We start from the raw sequence: 19,970 nt of genomic DNA, 5'->3' as shown, positions 1-19,970 counted from the left end.
TAGCAAATTCAGGAGCTTAAAGTGCAGACCTGCAATCATTAGCCTCTCAAAGGAGCTTCTGAAGGCAAGCAATCACAAAATAAAACCAGGTTTACATTTTAAAATGAATTGAAGTTATTTGCTTCTAGAAGTAGTGTTGTGCATAGGAAAGGTACCTCTCAGCTTTTTTAACAGTTTTTTATGCGTAAAAATGAACTTTCTTGAAACACAGGGCAGAAAGAAGCTTCTCTCTGTCCTCTAAATACACATAGACATGCTATAGATCTGTTACAAACTCAGCGATTTCTTAAAATACGGAAGCTTAGAATTGTGGCTTTTTAGCTTTCCCTTTTCTCCTTCTTCTTTTTTTTTTTCCCCTCTGTAAAACAGAAAACTTTATAAATGGCCTAGTGAGCTTCACATTGCTGGATTCTGTCTAAATATTTTGTTTTTAACTTCTAAGCTCATTATGCTGTCTTTGTGTTAACTTGTATTAAAATCTGTCAGCTATGACTGGTCTCATAACCACAGTCAGCGGACCAGAATAAGTTAATTATTTACTTGTGTCACTAGTGCTCTTCATCTAATGAAATGCACAGCTGTGTTAGATCTGCAGTTGGGTGTGTAGGTCCTATTGTTACACAAGTCAGCGGAGGGTAGAAGCCGCTATGATGGAGAGCCCTCAGTTCTTTCTGCTGTTCTGCCTTTCTGTGTCGATTTCATGGATCTTTTATCATTCACTTTCACACAAAACAAACAACACAGTGGCTGTCTGCTATGGGAACCAGCTTGGCATATAAAAGGTTTTCAGAGCCTAAAGTAATTTTAAGTTAGCTAAGATTTAATTTTTGGCTTACAGGTGCCGTGAAGTCCAGATGCAACCTAATGCTTTCTTAGAAATAAATGCAAATAAGACAAAATGTGTGCACAATAATACATATACAAGAAAGTATGTATAAAATTTTAGGACAAAAAAAAAAGCTGTGCACACAAGAGGTAGGGTGTTAGTGTGTTGTTTTGAGTTGGTTTGCTTTTTTTTTTTTCATTTTCAGCAAATGATTGCTGCTTGGCAAGGGAGGGATGGAAGGATGTTATTGATTTATCACAGTAGAACAGTGAAAATTAGTTTCAATATGTTTAAAAACTAAATACAACAGCACACATACACACCCCTTTGCCCCAGACTTTCCAATCCTTTTTTTTCTGCTCCCTTCCCCCACACTTACCATTCTCATTCTATTAACTACTGTCCCATACACCTATCCCTGTCTTGCCTGGACAGTGGAAGAGGAGCTCCCTCCTGAGCAGACGCCAATATCCCCCTGTGAACTGGCTGGTCGGGGGATGCCTTTTTAGGGATGTAACCAGTACCCTCAGTCTTCCAGGAGCCCCCTCCACTCCAGGACTGTTTCCAAAGTGTGCTCTGGCACAGTTGCAGTAGGCTGATCTCAAATAGCTTGCAGACTTTTTCAGCTCTAAAGGCTTCTGGAAGAAATTGTCCAGCTGAAACAGTAGCTTTGATTCAAAGGAGTATGGGCTTAAGCAGCTGCATTTTAGCACCTGAATTTGAATGTCAAATCTCTTGATCATTTATAGCTGCAGTGCACTGATCTGTAGAATTCACTGTAGAAACAGTTGTAAGGGTTGTAAGGAATATCTTGGGATGCGTGATAGACCATTTTAAATGAGTTTGTGTGTTTCTGTTTACTCTTTCCTCAATAGTTCTAGAGTATGGAGGATTTTCTTTGTTTTACATCCAATACTGATGGAGACTAAAAAAAGCTTCGAAAACTTTTAAAGGAACAATTTGTGTTCATGGACTGACAAAATCAAAACAGTCTGTGGAGTGGATTGTACTTTGTAATTCTCAAAAGCAGTCTTTGCTCAGCAAATGAATGCTACCTGAAAAAATCTTTGTTGGTTTTTTTATGTATTTTCCCCTGCTTATCTCCTCTCAGTCATTGTCAAAGTCCAAGCTTGATATGTTTTTATTGACAGTATTTAGCAAAGATACATCTGATAAACAAATTTCAAATCATTAATAATTTTGTATGTCCAAAGACATATTGTAAGAGACCACCTTTCTTAGTTTTTTTCCCAGGAAATTATAGCATCAGCTTTAAAAAACAGGTCTCCCTTGAAGTGTTCCAGTCTGACTGGAGAGAAGTTTCTGATTGCCTCTGAAAACTGGACCTAAAGCTTTCTTTCCTAATTTGCTAACTCACAAATCACTGAGAGCGTTATGTAATCATATGCTAATTTTGCAACTCCTGTGACAAGGGCTCTCTTCTAGTCTGCAGGTTGGGAGCACTGGTCATGGTAATGAATCTGGGTAAAAAGTGATCCATGAGAAAGAGAGGAGGAGGAAAACACTGAAGAAAATCTGGTGATGAGCGTCAGCCCTGCTGGTGGTTTGCTGTTTTGTGAATTGAAATGTTTTCTCTTCTGCAGGGGTGTGTGGACTGATTGTTCCTCAGGAAGACATGCCATTTTGTGATACAGGAATCTGTCCAGATATCATAATGAACCCTCATGGCTTCCCATCGCGTATGACGGTCAGTGGTTATGTTACAATTAAAGAGACAGTGTCCCCCAATAGGGAAAGAGAAGAAGGTTAGCCAGAAGAGACAAAAAAGCTTGAAGCATGATTTCACTGAGAATATTCTCCAGTCATCGTGCCACACGCTTGCTCTCCTCTAAGTATTCAGCCCTCTGTTTTCACATGTTTTGAAACATCCAACTGTAAAAGGAGTAGGGATGCAGGCTGTTTGTGCATCATTCTCATTCTGTTCTGTATCAAGCTAAGAGGAATGCAATTGAATACTTCACTTGCACCCTTTCTGTTTGAAAATTTCTTCCTCTCCCTCCTCCTTCCCTATTGCCTGTGCCCACTATGTTGGCTGACTGTGAGGTGAAGGTTGAAGAGGAGTTGTGATTACAGTTCTAGACCTATATATCTCTATATATAGGCTTATTACATTATACCTGCCTCCCTGGAACTGATGCAAGTCTTGCACCTGTGCTGCGGGGTCACACTAAATACCTCACCACCTAGCCTTTATAGGGGACCTCACCGATTACTTGGTACAGCCTCTGATCTTTATTCCTTTGTTGGCATCTTCCCTTCTGTTCCCCCTGCTGCACTGCAGCGTGTCAGTCTCTGAGGCCGTTTCCTACAGCAGACAGCCACACTGGAGGATGCCCATTTTCCAGACAACTGAAAAAAGTGGAACTGCCTGACTCTGGATCTTAAGAGGTGTTCCCAGACCCTGCCATGGGTCCAGTTTTCCCCCTTCACACAGGTTCTTCCTTGTTCTTGGGTTTCTTCCACTCCTCTTGTTACCTGCAATAACCCAGGCTGCCATGTCAGTCACTTTGCCTGACAGACTTATGCTGTGACCTGTCCAGCATTGTGCCCATACTAATGACCAGGCTGTTAACTCTGCTTTTCTTTGCACAGGTAGGAAAGTTAATTGAACTCCTAGCTGGAAAGGCTGGGGTCCTCGATGGCAGGTTTCACTATGGAACAGCTTTTGGCGGCAGTAAAGTTAAGGATGTGTGTGAAGATCTTATTCGCCATGGTTATAACTACCTAGGGAAGGACTACGTAACATCTGGTATCACTGGGTAAGAATCTGCTGTATAGATTTAGATTTTTCAGGAGAGGTGGGAAATCCTGTTGGGACACATCTGAGAAATCTTCTTATGTCTCAGAGCAGAGACTTTCTCTTATTTGCAAACTGCTCTGTGAGATGGAGAAAAGAGGATGAAGAATGGCATGAGTTTATTTTTTCTTAGAAGTATTTTGTGGTTCCACATTTTAAGAATTACTAGTCTATATGTTGCATAATGGGAATGGCCCTTGTGGTACATATGAAAATTTCCCAGGTTTTACTGCCTGACAAAAAAGCTAAAATCAAGGTTTTCTTTCTGACGGATTGTAAGAAATTTCAGGTTTCTGTTGGCAGAAAGTCTTATATGCTTGGAGTGAGATAAGTATTTTCATGTTGACTTTAATAATGCTGTAAATATGGATTTGGAGGCAAGCATCTGTTCCATGGGAATATTTTGTGTGCGCTCTATTTTTTTTTCTTTTTTTTTTCTTTTTCTTCTTTCAATTATACAATGTTTCAGTCTGGCATAATACTCTAGTCTGGAAACTTCCTGCTGTGTTGATCAGACTGGCTTCTGAGAACAGAGTTCAAAGAACATAAGATAGTTTAGGAACAGGAAAAGGCCATATGGCTTCACATGCCTGCCCTTCCAAAATGTATCTTAATCCTACCTTCCTGCTATTTTTATTATCCTTTCAGTCCCCTTCTTCTCAAGGAAGGAGTTTAGGTCTCTTTTGCAAGTTTTTTTTATACACTTTTTATTTTAATTGCCTTTCCTACCAACTTATTCCATATGTTGCTTCTCTTTTTGTTTCAGAGATACGATTTTGTTTTCCTTATTCACTCCATATTCCATAAATTGTATATTAAATATTCTGGTGTTGAAACACTGTCTATTGATGTATCATGGTAGCTTTTAAAAAAATCTGACTAATCATATTTCTTAGGGAGAATAAAATCATTTAGCTCTAAAAATCCCCCATCCTAAAACTTCAACTTTGTAGTGCCCTATTTAGAGACTTTGCTTAAGGATACTGATATTTTTTTCCAAGCAAATTTCACAGGCTTAATCTGTTTGTTATGAAATTTGAAGGCAGATTTCATAACAATGTGAAAGTTTGCAAATTTCAAATGTCTAGTTAACTTTTATTATTTTCTTCAATAATCAGCTTTTGGAATAACACTGCATAATGTCAGTAATGACTCTGAAAGGGAGGTGCAATACTGTTGTCTCCTGCTTGTTTTTACATTGTACATGCATTTATTTCTTTTTTTAGATGAACCAGTGGCCAAGCTGAGTCTGTCTGTGTTAAATCTGGTCATTCCTAGTGCTGAAGGTGGTAGTTGGGCTGAATGTGGTAGCTGGGAAATGACTGAGTGCTTTTCACTGTTGCTTTCTGATCTTCAGGTGCTTACACAGTTCTTACAGTTGGGGGTGTTTTTAACACAGAAATCTTTAGCCATTACTCCAGTTCATAGAATGGAGTAACACCCTCTATATTGCTTACAGATGTTCCCAAGCTGATGCAAGTGCCTAAACACGATCCTCAAGAGCCCTTTACTCAGCTCATCTGAGCCCCCAGTGCCAGCCAGGGCAGCGGTTTTTGTCCTGTGGATGCTGAGCAGGGCTGAAGGGGCAGCTGTGCTCATGCACAGCCACTCCAGGAGGGCTTTCACCCATCTGGATCTTGGGTTTTGCAGGGAGTGGAGTGCAGGGAGAATTAGTGGATGAGCACTGTCAGGCTCATAGTGCGCCAGTGCTAAGCTATTCTTGCAAATGCAAATTTCTTAAAGTATTCCTACAAAAAGGGTGTTTTGAACATTTATGCTGCATATATTTGTTTACATATATGCTTACCTTTGTGAAGGAATGTAAATAGAAATACCCTAAGTCACTCTTCAGGGTCGGACACATTTACAGTCTGTGTTGGTTACTGATGACACTGTTGAAACAGTGTTGTACAGGGAGAGGAGGGACTTACCATGGTACAGCTGAGACAGGCACCTGCAGCTATAGCAGCATGTTTGCCCAGCACAGGACCAGAGTTCAGGAGCTTGTTCCTCTCTGGAGAGGATACAGCAGCAGTGTTCAGAAGGGTTCCCTGGGGATGGGGTTCAGATCGATTGCCCAAAAAAGCCCAAACACATTTTTGTAGGACTCATGATTTCCAAATTGTTTCAAATTTCTCCTGTGCACGACACTCTTGTCTCTCTTAAGTTGGTGTGTGATAACTGTGAATATTGATTTTCTTTTGGTTTTTATTCTTTCAGGGAACCTTTGGAAGCATATATCTATTTTGGCCCTGTGTATTACCAGAAACTAAAGCACATGGTGTTGGATAAAATGCATGCAAGAGCTCGAGGACCCAGAGCAGTGCTCACCAGGTATTGTTACAGGCTAAGCAAAAAATTCTTGTGTACATTCAGAAGTGTGCCCAGCTGACTGATGCATATAAAACAAAGTTTGTTTACCATCTCATGCTTGACACAAAATGCTATGACCTGTTATTACACTGTTGCAGACTAAAAACTCTCATAGTAGTCTCATAGTGGCAGGAGTTTGTTCTGAATGTCCAGAATGTATGGTCCAAAACTAAGTCTGCTCTCAAACTTGTTAGCAGTTGTTAAAAATACCACCTGCTGAATCACAGTACACACTGTGGCCTCTTCCTGTCAGATTGCCTGTATCATAGGTATCTTAGGAGGTTTGTTTTTTCTTTAATTCTGTACTTCTACAAAATCAGTTATGAGTAGAAGGAAGAAATTTTTTTCTAATATTTCATCACACTTTGATAAACAGCAGGTTAATATTGATGCAGCCCCTGTCTTCACCTGTCAAGACAAAGCAAATGGATTGGCCCTAGTGTAGTGCAAGCAAGCATTAGAATAATGTGCAGCCCTGGTGTACTGTACTTTGCCTTGCAGACTCTTCCATTCAATTCTAAAACTGAATTTAGGCTTGTATGTGCCAGTTCACCGTTATCATTCAATACCCTGCTGCAGAATAGCACTTTCACGTAAATAAATGGCAAAAGTTACAGAGATTCCAACAGTGAACCTCCATTTTTATTTGCCCAGTTATATACATGTCCTCAGTTCCTTTGCACTAAGCCTGAACTTGGTTTTCTCCCCAACAAAATGATTGCTTACCGTGTTGGTGTCTTCTGGTGTCAAATTTTGAAGTCAAGCAGGTGTACTCTGAGTAATAGGTAATATAAGCTCCTGAAGGTGGAGTGGACACTTTGGGGAATTTGAAGCCTCCTGCTTTTAATGGTGCTACTTACTTTTTCTCCTGAAAGCCAAGCTCTATGGCTGCTTGCACTCACGTTCTTAATTGCTGATACTCCTTACTCACAAAATAGAGTTTAGTGGCACAGGCTTTGCTTTAGGGATGCTTCTAGTGGGTCATTTAGTTCACCTCTCTTCATCACAGTAGGATTACTTGCCAAAACTTGCCAGAAAATTTATTTCCAGCTAATCTTGAATATTCTAGGAAAGACTATTCCAAATGTCCTTTGCCGTTCTTTCTACACTATTATGTACACCATTATACCTCACCTGCTTGCATGGTGGTACTCTTTGACCAGTCAAAATTTGTACTAATTCTGACAGTAGAAATCTTTGTGCTGTTTTTAAGATGTAAGCACAACCATGTCTATCCTACCCTTACTCTTCCCTATAACAGTCATCTTTCATATTCTTTAATTCTTAATTTATTTTTATGCCTCTTATCATATGCATGGATCCACTTCTCTTGCTCTGTCTGTCTGTACAATAAGTTAGCAAGTCTGTTCTCCTAATGGGTGCAGCTTCTACCTGTTGGTGTGCTATTAGAGAATGGAGGTGCAGGTATCTGCTGTACTTGATACAGAGGTGTCTTTCTCTTTTGCTTTTCATTCCATATTTCCTATGCCTTTTTGCTTTCCAACCTCACACTGTCTCTAGGACAAGCTGAAGTTGTCTCGCATTTTCCGTGGAAGTAAATATCAGGGAAAGAAAGTTCTTGTCTGAACTTTTCCATCAACCACACTGAGAAAAGCAAGTGTAGCACAACCATTATTTCCTACCACAGCTGCTTGCTTATATGAACATAAATGATATTCCCAAATAATAGGCTGTCTGCCCCATTTTCTCTTCTTCAGTGTGTTAGGCATCTTATTGGTGCTTCACATAAAAATTAAAACTCTCTGTCTTAGCTAACAGTGCACAGGGTTTACTGGACCTCCTGGCTTACCCAAATCCCTTGATCTGCTTTTGTACTGTTTCCCCAACTTGTCAGCTGTTTAGAGGTACTGAATTTAAATGGAACCTAAATTCCAAGTCAGCGTAATGTTTATATGTAAAGATGAAAGTGGTGTTATTTCCCCCACCCCTTACTTTCTGCAAATTCTTTGTTCCAGTCAGTAGCATCATACTGTGTAACTCAGGCTCTTTATCTGACTTTCAGGAAAGCTAGTGGATGCTCAACTTATGCTGCCTCTTGACTAGTCTTTTAGGAATTTTCTTTTTTCTCCTCAACTAATTAAACATTTGTTATTGCTGTTGCCTCTGCGGAGAAAGTCTGCTTTGCCAGCTTTCATACTCACTATTGTTTTATCGTCCATTGCACTTCCTGGAGAGTAGATTGCATTTAACATTCTTTTTTGATTTCAAAAGTAATCCTGTAACAGCTTCCAATGTGGAATTTGGCTGTCACTATCTTGAAATGCATTTTATTATATATCAAATGTACCTTAACTGACAGAGCAAAGCTATATTTCCATCTGGAATAAGGCAGAAGACTTGAGCTTCTTGAACATCACTGATTCTAGCTATTGTCTTGATTAAAACAAGACTTTGTAGAATTGCAAAGCAACACTTTTTGTCAACATAGTCAAAACCCACCAGGATGTTGCTCCTGAATTGGTACTTGTTAAATGAACTGCAATACTTAATTTCAATGCCATGAGTAGTTGACAATTAATTTATAACATAGTTCTATATATGGTGTTGCCCAGATACCCAGACCTGCTAAATCTTTTTAATAGATAAGCTGCTTTTAGTTTTTCTTACAAGAGAGCAATATAAGCTTTCTACATGTGTGGTTGTTCTAATGGACATTGTCAGAGCCAGTTCCTGTTATACTGCAGGGAAGCGATGTGATGACACTGGTCAGGGCTCCTCTCTGTGCTCTGGGGCTGGGAGAGGACAGTACTCCCTCCTGCCTCAGGCAGTGTTTTTTAGGTAATACTCCACTTCTTGGACATCAGTGTTTCAGCCAACTACTCCATTTTGAATTAGCCACTGGTTTTCCCTAACAGGCACAAGGGAGATCTGCTGAGACCTACAAGGCCTACTTTTATTCATGGGGGTAGACTTATTTCTCTCCACTGGCCAATGAAATAAGGAACAAGCTGAACCCACTGTTCTTGCAGAAAATGCAGAATTAGTGCAAATGAATTCTTAATGTGCTTAAAAACACTGAAGTTAATTGTTTTATGCTTTTTTCTAAAGGCAGCAATTAAGTAGAATGAAGATCACTTGGCCTTATTTTTTATTTAAAGAATCACTGTGTTTTATTTATCATTTAAGGATTTTAAGAACTTACCTTTTTTTTCTTAATATTCCCAGTCTTATTTTCAAGAGTCTGCTTTGTTTTCTGGTGTTATGTTTAGAATAAAGAAAGAAGTTAGTTGCCCAGGGTAACAGCTGCAGTGTACGTGTGTATAGAGGGAAAGGGGAAGCTCAAATGCTTCATAAATACTCTTTAAACATAATCAACAACTTTTGATTGTGAGGAATTTTCAAACTCATGTGAGCTGGAAGAAGAATTTAATAGACTTAGGAAGTGGAAGATAGACTTCTTCCAAAGGCCCAGTCTCAATATTGAAATTTTTGATACTTTAGAAAAAATATTTTTTAGGTAGGGAGGTTTTTGTTTTCTTTTCTTTTAATGAGGTCATACTGACAGTGGGAGTGAAACATAAAAAAGCTTAAGGTTCAAGTTGTTTTTTTTGGGGGGAGCCTTTTTGTATTTTTTTAATGGGATTTCATCAGCCTTAGAAATCTTCATCCTGTATCTGTTGGAAAACCCATGGCATATCAACCCATGGAGTTGAGGCACCATAATTTTTCAAGAGGTTTTATCCTCCCAGAGTTGGATTGAGGCTTTATTTGGGCTCATGTTTATAAAGCTATTTTGCCATTTTATCCTGTGGAACAGCACCTGGTGAAATTTCTGAAAGTAGGCTTATGCATTAAATAATATTATAAAAGTCAGTTTGTAAAAAGAAGTCAGGCACTTCTAGCACCGTAGCAAATGCCTGTATCATTGGAGGTCCAAACTGCTTTTAAAATCTGCCTCTTGGGACTTCATAAGAAACTGCATTCACCACAGGGTTAGTGCTTTAAAACACATCTGAACAGTGATGGTGCCATCCTCTGGGGAGGGGGCCCTACAGAGTTTAATCAGGATGTAAACAACTTCTATCCATTCTCCCAACAGTGGGAAAAACAGAAGGTTAAATGAATGAAAAGGATGATTTGAATTACAAGCAGATTAGTTTTAAAGTTCCAGTGTGGTCAAAGTAAGAGAAACTACTTCTCCCTAAAAACAAATACAACTTATATCTTTAGAAGATATTTTGGTCTGGTAATTAGATGTATTTTTTACTTGTTACAAAAGATTGTTAAATATTGAAAACTTTTATAAATCCATTTCTCTGAGTTGCAATAAGTTGGCAGAGCCTTTTTTTAATGTCTTCAAAAATTCAGCTGTTTGAAATAATATTAACAAAATATACTCCAAAAGTTATAGGCCAGATCTGTCATTGAATATTCTAGGTGAAGTACAGTGTTACAGGCATCAGAAACAGCCCAGAAACAGGAGGTTTCATTGAGCAGTTAAGCCTCAGTAACATTTTTTAAATTTCTTCTCCTTGCTGTCATGTTTCAGGAAATATATGAAGATTGAAATATTTAATAAATATATAATAAATGTGTTTAATATAATAGCGCTTCAGGAATTTAGGATTGGTTTTGCCTCATAGTTTGCTCTGATATTTACAACTTAAGTGTTACAGCATTGTACTAGTACATGAGAGTAGAACTGATACTGTACAAAATTGCAGTATGACAAACAAGGTGTTAAAAATTTTGACTGTGTCCAACAAAAAAATGGCTTAAGCAGTCTTAATGTTAAATAATATATTGTACCTTATCTTTTTACCTCAACGTCTTTAGTGTGTACTTACATTGCTTTGTTAAAACTTTCCTCTAGCACTATAAGGACAGGGAATCTTCCCAAACAATAAATAAGAGTTTGACTTGTGTTGAGGAACTAGAAAACCAGGAACCTATATGATACAAAAATCAGTCTATTAGCCATCAGACATGAAAAAAAAACCCCAAACTAGATAAATGTTACTTAAAAAATAAAAAGAGTAGGATTTCATAATGAGTTAACAATGTGTATACTACTTGTTTGCTGATTTATTTTGGTATTCTCTCCCAGATCAGAAACATTTTTATTTTAAGAATTTAGGTTTAGCTGTAGTTCAGCTGAAACATTCGGTTGATAATTGATTTATTAGCTGGTGAATATTGATTCATTATTCAGCTACAAACTATAATGAATATCTCATCAAAAAAGAATGCCAGATCTGTGTCCTGATTGTCTTGGCTACTCTTCTATCTCTTCTTGTTCTCACTGACTCAGCTACATTCTGTGAGGTGAAGAGTTGTGGCCTGATGCTGCAGTTGCCGTTCACAGAACTAAACTACATCATATTGCTAGTGCAGGAGCAACACATTTGTGAGATCAGCAACTCTGGTTTGTAGACTGAACTTGTCCATTGATCTTGTACTGTTCCTACAGTTTGAAGACAGTCAATCCTAGAGTGATAGAATGTATGTTCTGGAATACTTACTACGTTTTTTCAAATACTTATTTCAAAGGCAACCCACTGAAGGTCGATCCCGTGATGGTGGTTTACGTCTTGGGGAGATGGAACGGGATTGTTTGATAGGTTATGGAGCCAGCATGCTTCTGTTGGAGAGACTGATGATTTCAAGTGATGCCTTTGAAGTGGATGTTTGTGGACAGTGTGGCTTACTGGGGTACTCTGGCTGGTAAGTTGTCAAGTGCTACACAGTAAATATGCCTCTGTGCAACAGAACTTTCTCCTTGGTCATAGTGCTTCTCTGTTTTCAAGTGCTCATATACACCAATTAACAGTCCTATGCATCTTAATCAGAAGAGTGTCAATATTCTAAATTGGTATTTAGAAGATTGTTGACAGGGGATGGTTCTTTGTTGTGGTCTGATTGAAGTTAGTACTAATTTGAGTATGTAATCAACAGCCCAGGGATCTCTCCTGTTGTGTGAGCACAGGTATTCTCATCCACAGCCATGGATCCAGCTGTGCTTGTGGGAGATGTTCCTTTCAGTCTGTCTGCTGACTTCCATCCCATCCTTGCAAGGGATTATCAAACACCCAATTATATCATCTGTTTTTCATAAAGGGGGAAATCACTGTGTCAATGCACTTGACATTTCTGCCATCAGAAATGAGGTGACTAGCTAGGCTGGTTGCACACCTTCTTGGTACAATCACTTGTCAAACCTCACAAGGCTGAAGAGAGACGGTTGGCACCGAGAAGAATAGGAGAAGAAAGCAACATCCCCTGCTTTCTTGTTCTCTAGCTGTGGAGTTCATCACACCATGCATGTGCTATATCTCTCCCAAATGCCTTTTGCTTTGTAGTCTTGTAAAACAAGGAGTTCCTCTTCGAAGCATCAGACAAGTGCACCAATCCCAGTTGGAACTTGAGAGACAAGCATCTGTTTGAAAATTCACATGGCTTTGCCCACCTGCATTGTCCATAAGCAGCTTCTCTCTAGACGAGCTAATGGTTTTGCTGTCTTAATCTGAGACCTAAACCAGTACTGAGTTTGTCTCCAACAATCAAACTTTTTTCATGTAAGGGAAGCATAAAACTGGATGTCAAAGCTGTGTGGAGCTCACGATTTGTGACACTGTGTGCTTTGCTTTAGCCATCTTTTCTCTTCAGGAGTTTTGAGATGCTAGGTTTAAAGTTGCCCTGTAGCATGCTGAAAATACACCACTATTATGAGAAGATAGGAAAACTTCTGGTTATGTTCTTTAGAGGTGAGGGAAACATTTTGCTTTAGCTTGGTTTTGTTTTAGCCAGGCAGAAAAACAGACTTATGAGACTGATGGGAATTTGAGATACAACGTTCTTGCAAGCTTTGTGAAAACAGGTGACCTGGAATCCCATGACTAAGGGAGGAAAAAATAAATTGAGTTCAATTTACAAGTTACTCTAATATTTAGGACAGGGAAAGATGGAGAGTTTGAAAGAGCAGGAGAAAAATTGATTTCTAAACACCTCAAAAGAACATGGTTGGAAACTTGCCACATCTTAGATATCAATATCAATCTATTGGGAGAGGCAGGAAATTGGACTTCATTCACTTTAGTGCTTCAAGAGTGATTTTTCCATGATATAATGAAGTAGGAAAGTAAGGTGTGTTCTCGGTTTGTAGGTGTGTAAAAGTGACAGCTACTGTTTCTGCCCTTGATCAGACCATTCTTCTAAGCGTGTGGCTTCTGGCCACAAATCAAGCACCATATTTGTCTCCTAACAACAGCAGTTCTGTTCCTTGTGGAGCAGAAGTTCAGACAGAGGTAGGTAAACACATGTGTAATCCAGAGGCGAGTTGAGGCCTACTCTGTGCATCCTGTTGTGGTTGGTTATTTTTAGTTGGGCATGGCCCTGCTGGCTTTTGTGCAGTAACTCTTTCTGAGAGTCCTGTTTTGCTTGAGTGTGTGTTCACTGCATCTAAGAACTGAGGCCTTTTTCTGATCCAGGTCTCTTAAAACTACTACAATGCAAATAATAGTTGAAGGAAATGGTGTGAAAGGAGGGACATGCCATAAGTCAAACAACCAGCCACTTCTAACAGTGTAAAGTATTGCCTTAAAAAGAAACTCGCGTGCATATATAGCTCAATTATTTTTTTAATAAGACCTTGACTTTCAGAGCAGTCCTTGAAGATTTTCAGAGTCCACAGGAAGTGAGGGTGCCTTGAAGAAAATTGGGAATTTGAACTTTAGGAGTAATATTACATTTTATTTTTAAGGTGTTGTCAATACATTTTATTTTTTTTGAAGTTTGTAGCAAAGCTTAGTAACTCCTTAAATAACTGTGAAAGAAACTACTGTCTCAGACAGAGCCAGACATTCTTGCAAGCTGATTCTGTGAAAAGCTGTCTGATGTGTGAGAGTAATCAATAAGAGAAAGTTTCTGCTAAATTATATGCTGTGTCTACCAGTAGCTGAAGCAAGTGGCCCTATAATGAGCATCACAGTAGAGACCAAGTCATTAAGAGAAACTTCCAAACAGGCCTTTTCAGTGACTCTGACATTAATAAGACATTGCTGCAAGAAACCTTTTAGAAACATTGTTTGGTGGCTAGCATTAAGGGTGCGTATCTTAAGGAAGATGAGCCTTTCCTCTCAGACAAGGACTAGCCACTGGATATGTTTTTCTGCAAGACAGTAATGGCAGATCAGTGTTGGGGCCTGAACTGGTATTTTTGCAGAGGAAGGAGGCTGTTGTGGTAGTGACAGAATTTGTCCCTGTAGAAAATGCAGTTGAAACTTACTATGATGTACTGGTTTTATGCAAATTTTCCAACTTTGCTGTTGTACAGATGCTCAGGGGCAGAACTCCACTGAATGCAACGAGCAGAATTTGGTCCTTTTTTGATGATACTTTGAGGAGTTATTCTGACTGTGAGCATTTTAACAAATACGTGAAGAAAAATTTTGTTCCTGGTTCAGATTCAGCCTTGATACAGTTGCCTTTTCCTACAGTTTAGTATCAATTCTAGTACCAAATGGTCTTTCAAGTATTTGTTTCTGTGATCTCTGTTTGACAGTTTTGTGCTTACTGCACCTTAAACTTTCTGGGTGGTCCCCATCAAAGTACAAAGCAGGCCCAGAATGGTGTAGTGAGTAGTCTGTGCTCCTCAGTCTCTAGGAGCTCTAATCAGATGCCAAACATCTCACAGCAGAAGAGTTGTATCTCGTCAGGCTTCCAAAGCTTGCAAGGCTGTTCCTATTGAGAACAACTGCTTGCTTGTTGTCGTCGGAGAACAGCTCCTGTTTAGATCACTTCCTCCCACCATAAAAATATACCTATCCCTATAAATATGGACTGGGAGAATAGTCCAGCAATAAACCTGCAGTTGAGGTCTATTCTGTTTTAAAGGCCTGCTAACATTTCCCTTACCTAACAGTGTCTACAGGAGAGAGCATGTTCCAGGGAAACACCTAATTCAGTCTATTACCTTCTTACTGCCTATAGTCAGATTTAGACAAAGCTAAAGCAATTACTGGGAATTAATAAAGCTTAATTCCTCATCACAAGCTGCAGAAATGTAATTTAGACTTCTGTACCACTGATTAAAAGTTTTCATAGTTTAAAAAAATAAGAAAAAAAACATGTGAAAGTCAAGGCAACTACAGTATTCTTGGAAAATAATCAGCTCTTTGACATGCTCTTAAAGTCTGTTTGTACAAGAAGTAGCAGACTCTGAAACAGTAACTGGAAGACTAATGCCAACCCTCATAACCAAGAACTTTACCATTGGACCTGACCCCACTGACTTCCACATGCTCTAGGTCAGGCTGTTCACTGGTAAGAGAAACAAGACTAAGCACTGGCTTTATTGTAGATGCTGACTCGCAGCCTCATTCTGTGCCACAGAAGCTTGTAGAAGTTTTGCTAACTCTTCCTTAACTGGATCTTCAGGCTATTATGACTTTATACCAGGAATATGAATTTGAAACACAGGAACAAAAGAAGAGCTTTTTTAGACCATTTTTTAGACTTAGTCACTCTCCGTTCCCAAAGAACTGGGTTTCGCAACTCTCCAAAACCAGAAGATGGAATATACAGAAGAATGAGGAACTAGGGAGGTTGGAAAATTATATTTACAAGAAATATATTTCATTTTCTTTGTGTATGCACAGAGTAAGAAATTAAATAATTTAAACAGTTTCTACCACCACTGAACTTGAGTCCCAATACTGGAAAGATGGCTGAGTGACTAGCCTATATATTCCTTATGTAGTCAAGTTTATATGACAAAAAATCCCTTTCCTCCAGAATTTTAAGATCATTATTTGAGCAAAGAGCACAAAGAATGTGTGTTAAAGCAGTTATACTGATTTTCTAACTTGACTAAAGCTTTGGCTATTCACACAGATGTAAGATGAGAGGTGCCTCTTTTCTGGAAAGTGAAATTATTTGAGATATTATAGGGTGAAATTGCATATAAAGAACCTTCTTTCTTCCTGCATCTTCTTTTTGTGACCTATATATAAGACAGAAACCAGACCATTAACCATTTTTTCAGAAATGCTTAGCTTTGTTCACCTCCTTTCTGTTGTTAAGCAGTGCTGAATTTGTGTTGACAGTTATGTGAGTGGTGAAGAAGTAGAAGTGAGTCCTGCTTAGCTCCTGAGCATTGTGATTGTCCTCCAAGAAAAGTGCAAGTTTAACATTAAGCTCCTATTGGCTTCAGTCAGATTATTTAAGGGCTTAAAGTTATGACTTACTTAAGTGCTAAAATGTGTCTCAAGCACTTTGCACTTCCTAGGACTGAGGCCACTGTTTAAATGCGGGTGGATAAAGAAACGAGTGGCTAATAGTAATTGTTTCCTGCAGAAATTCATTTATGGACCAACTCTGACTTTCTTTTTATTTGTTTTCCTAGGTGCCACTACTGCAAATCGTCGTGTCATGTGTCTTCCCTGCGCATACCTTATGCCTGCAAACTCTTATTCCAAGAACTGCAGTCAATGAACATCATACCTAGGCTAAAACTAGCTAAGTACAATGAATGAACAAGATGAAAAAGATAGAAAAACATACCTTAAGAATTGAGATCCAGCATATACAACTGGGAGGTTTTTTGGTGAACTCTAAAACCTGAGTGGGTAGAAGGGAGGTGCAAGACAGTAAGAAATCTTTCTTACATATCCTCCCCATTTTTAAATTGACATGAAAGAGTCTGTCAGCAAAATCCACTAGGAGCAGTTCCAAAAGCCTTGATTAGTCGTGAACAGGACATGTGGGAATCGTGGAATAAGACCATGACCCAGCAAAGCATTTGGATTACTTCAGACAATCCCATGCTTGCTTTTGAAAAGTTCTTTGCTGGACTAGGGCTCAGGCTGAGCTAAATACACATCTTATTCATAGAGGTTAAAAATGTTTTCCAGACCAGTGTAATATGAAAGATTAATAAATGTTTTAAATAATACTGGCTGAATATGTTGATAGTTGTGTGAAGATGGTAAAGCCTTATAATGTCTAAACCATTTTCCTCTTCCTATAGCGTTTTGTTAAAGCGTTGAAATTTTCTTAAGTAGTGTCAAGCTTAGAGAAATTAAACTGCTTTCTCAAGAAAAGCAGTTATATCAGACATTTTGAGTGAAATTTCAATGTACAGGTGCATTTGTGTGCAAGCAACGGTGTGATTGTGCAGGTAATCTGCTTTCAGCTGAATGTACTCAGTTTGCATGGAGTTCAAGGGAGGAGGTGACTGCACACATAGCAAGTGCATAATACAGCTTACAGATACCCATTCAGTTTCTACTGAGTGTAGTAGATTTGATAATACACTGGCTCAAAGCCCTGAAAAGATTGGCTGCAAACACTAGTAATGATGTATGCTGTCATAGGACTGTAGAACTTTTTTAATATATGGGCATAGCTACTCTTTAAGAACAAAACTAAGCATACGAAGAACAAGAAATCCTTCACTGACAGTGAAGCAGGTTTGAATGACCTGAAAGGATTTAGAAAGGGAACAGCTGAATTTTTTCATGAGATCTAAGGCCTAGAACTAAAGCAGTGGATGAACTAAGAGTCACTTAGTACCCTAAACTCATTTGAGCCCTTACTCAGCAAAGCATGCTGTTAACTCTTTAAGCAAAGGAGTAGTCCCACTGAAGTCCACATGAGGTCTGTGCATGTTCATGTGCTTCAGTGCAAAGCAGCACTCTGGATCGGTGAGGATACAGAACACTGCCTATCATCTGAAAGTCCTAGTTTCTCTTTGGCTCCTCATATGGCTGAATTGTGCATGCTGATCCTGCTGATCCTGTTGATCCTGACACTGTTTATGCAGTCATGTTGCTGCTGTTCTCTTAGCTGCTTAAGGAACACAGATGAGCATCAGCCTGAGTAGGCTTGCTTTTTAAGCTTCCACCAAAATGCTTGAACTAGTAGTTTTGTGTTTCAGCTTAAAAATCAAGCCTGAGGAAATAGATTCTACTTTTCTTCTCTTTTTTTCTTTTTTTTTTCCTTTTTATTTGCAATTGGACTAATGACAACACAGATGTCAACACAGCACATTTGGATTGGAAAAGCTCTTGAAGCACTTCTACCAGAATCTGAATAGCTCAGGGTTATTTACAAAGAGTTATAAAAGAGTGACTGCTTCGAGCTGGAGGAAGAGGTTAACCAAAAGCCTCAACCAAATGAACAACCTGTGCTTTGGTGCCTGAAATGGCCCAGCTGCCACTCGGGAGCACCAGCAGAGGGAGTGAGCCTCTAAGGCTACGTGCTGGCCTGCACCAGGGAAGCCTCGCTGAGGATTCTTGCTTGCTAGTCCTCTCTTAAGTGGTCTCCCACGTTGGGTGGCTGGAGCTACAGGACAGGAAAGACTGTGCAATGTGAACAGTTACACCTGTGAAAATTTAAGCAGATACAGCAGAGATAGAGGAGGAGCAAAGGAGTGTGCTCCTGAGTAACCCCATTTAGAGAACGGGTCTGTGTGTGGACTTGAGGGGGAACCTTGCAGCTGGTTTACCTCAAGCCAGTGAAAGCATGGGAATGAATGGTTTTGTGAGGCTGAAGGAAATCTTCTGTAATAGCTGAAGTTTTGGAAGAAAGGGGCAACTTTAAGAATGATGGATCCAGTAGAACGTAGAAATGAGATGTCTGGCAGTAAATGGGGGTCACCCACTATCAACTAATCTGATAATACCATTTACACATCGCTGCTGCCTAAGCTAAGCCTGTACATACACAGGAGGCTTATTTGAGTGCAAATTTGAGTTGAAACTCTGATTTTTAAGTTTTACCCTTCTCTAAGAGGCTGCCTAAGTTCCCTCATAATAGACACCTGCAAATAATCTCTTGGCAGTGGAATAAGCATTACAAAACCAAGAGCAGAAACGGAACAAACCACTATGGATTCCTAGAATATGGTTGGTCAAAGTGGCAATTGAAGGAAGGAATCTTACTGCAGTCAGGAAAAATTACATTGCATGGACAGATGAGGTAAAATACATTCTCAGAACTCCGGAGCTGTCACACTACTTTCCTCTGGTGAGCCTCATCTTTGCAGCCCTTTGAATTATCTTCCCAGACAATCTCCCCTCCCCCCCTTTTTATACCATGAATGCCTTCACAAAGAGGTCTTATGTCAGCTCGCGGCTGTACGGCCGTAGCTACACTTGCCCAAATCAACCCTGCCATGACTCTGTCTAACTGCCGAATTACATACAATATTCTGAACAACACTTGACAAAATCTGAAGGCTCTAGCATAAGGAGCTGTGGCTAAAAAACTACCACAACGTTTTAATTCCATTGCAACTTCTTTATTCCCTGTATATAGTGTCCAGGACAAGCTTTCTAGAAATGCTATTCAGCATGAAGGTCACAAGCATTTGTCCCAGCTGAAATGCTGAATACAGTCCACTTTCTGGTATGAGCTAGAGGTGTGTGCTGCGATAGAAAAGATACCTAACTCCATATGGTGTGTTTAAGTTGCCATTTACTTTGCAGATAAAGGATTAGAAGCTGTGTACCCTGTTGAATACTGTACATGTCCAGCCCTACTGTTTGGCTGTGAGAAACAGAATGAAGCTGAGACTGGGCTGCAGGATGCAATGGGGCAGAGCAAAGTACAGGGCTTTTGGCCTGTTCTGGAACTGTGAGCAAGGTAGGTCATTTGTTTAGGGTTCAGGAAAACAGCTTCACTTCAAATCATTTACATAACCCTTACTAGTTTTTTACTTTTTTTTTCTTTAAGGTAAATGTATCTAAACATAGAAACTAGAAAAAGAAACTATAAAGAAAAATTAAACCAGACTGGCCACTTTTGGCTTTCAAAGAGGATATATTGTGAAATTTGGGCATACTGAGATGTAATAATTTTAAGATGTGGAAAGTAAAGAACTCCTACTAAGCATAATTGGTTTTGTTTGCAATGTCCGTAACTTCATTACAAAGAAGCTTCAGTGTGCAGGAAAGAGAGCTTTTAATTCTTTGGACTTCTGACTTGTTGCTT

At 39.2% G+C, this 19,970-nt stretch overlaps 1 protein-coding gene across 2 annotated transcripts in view; it reads left to right on the top strand.

Annotated features, from left to right (window-relative positions):
- The window catches only part of POLR3B (RNA polymerase III subunit B), a 78,145-nt gene extending 61,216 nt beyond the window's left edge, over positions 1 to 16,929 (top strand). For both annotated transcript variants that reach the window (XM_027680414.1, XM_027680415.1), the window contains 5 exons: positions 2,431 to 2,534; positions 3,440 to 3,606; positions 5,865 to 5,978; positions 11,529 to 11,702; positions 16,381 to 16,929. In XM_027680414.1, the coding sequence (XP_027536215.1) occupies positions 2,431 to 2,534; positions 3,440 to 3,606; positions 5,865 to 5,978; positions 11,529 to 11,702; positions 16,381 to 16,510 (689 nt within the window). In that variant the 3' untranslated portion in view covers positions 16,511 to 16,929. The remainder of the gene's footprint in view (positions 1 to 2,430; positions 2,535 to 3,439; positions 3,607 to 5,864; positions 5,979 to 11,528; positions 11,703 to 16,380) is intronic.
- Positions 16,930 to 19,970: the final 3,041 nt, after the last annotated feature.

The sequence above is a fragment of the Neopelma chrysocephalum genome, unplaced genomic scaffold, assembly GCF_003984885.1.
Source record: "Neopelma chrysocephalum unplaced genomic scaffold, ASM398488v2 Primary Assembly neopelma1_59, whole genome shotgun sequence".
Classification (NCBI taxonomy): Eukaryota; Metazoa; Chordata; class Aves; order Passeriformes; family Pipridae; genus Neopelma; species Neopelma chrysocephalum.
Note: the sequence above shows the minus strand (reverse complement) of the source record. Positions and strands in the feature narration are given on the sequence as shown.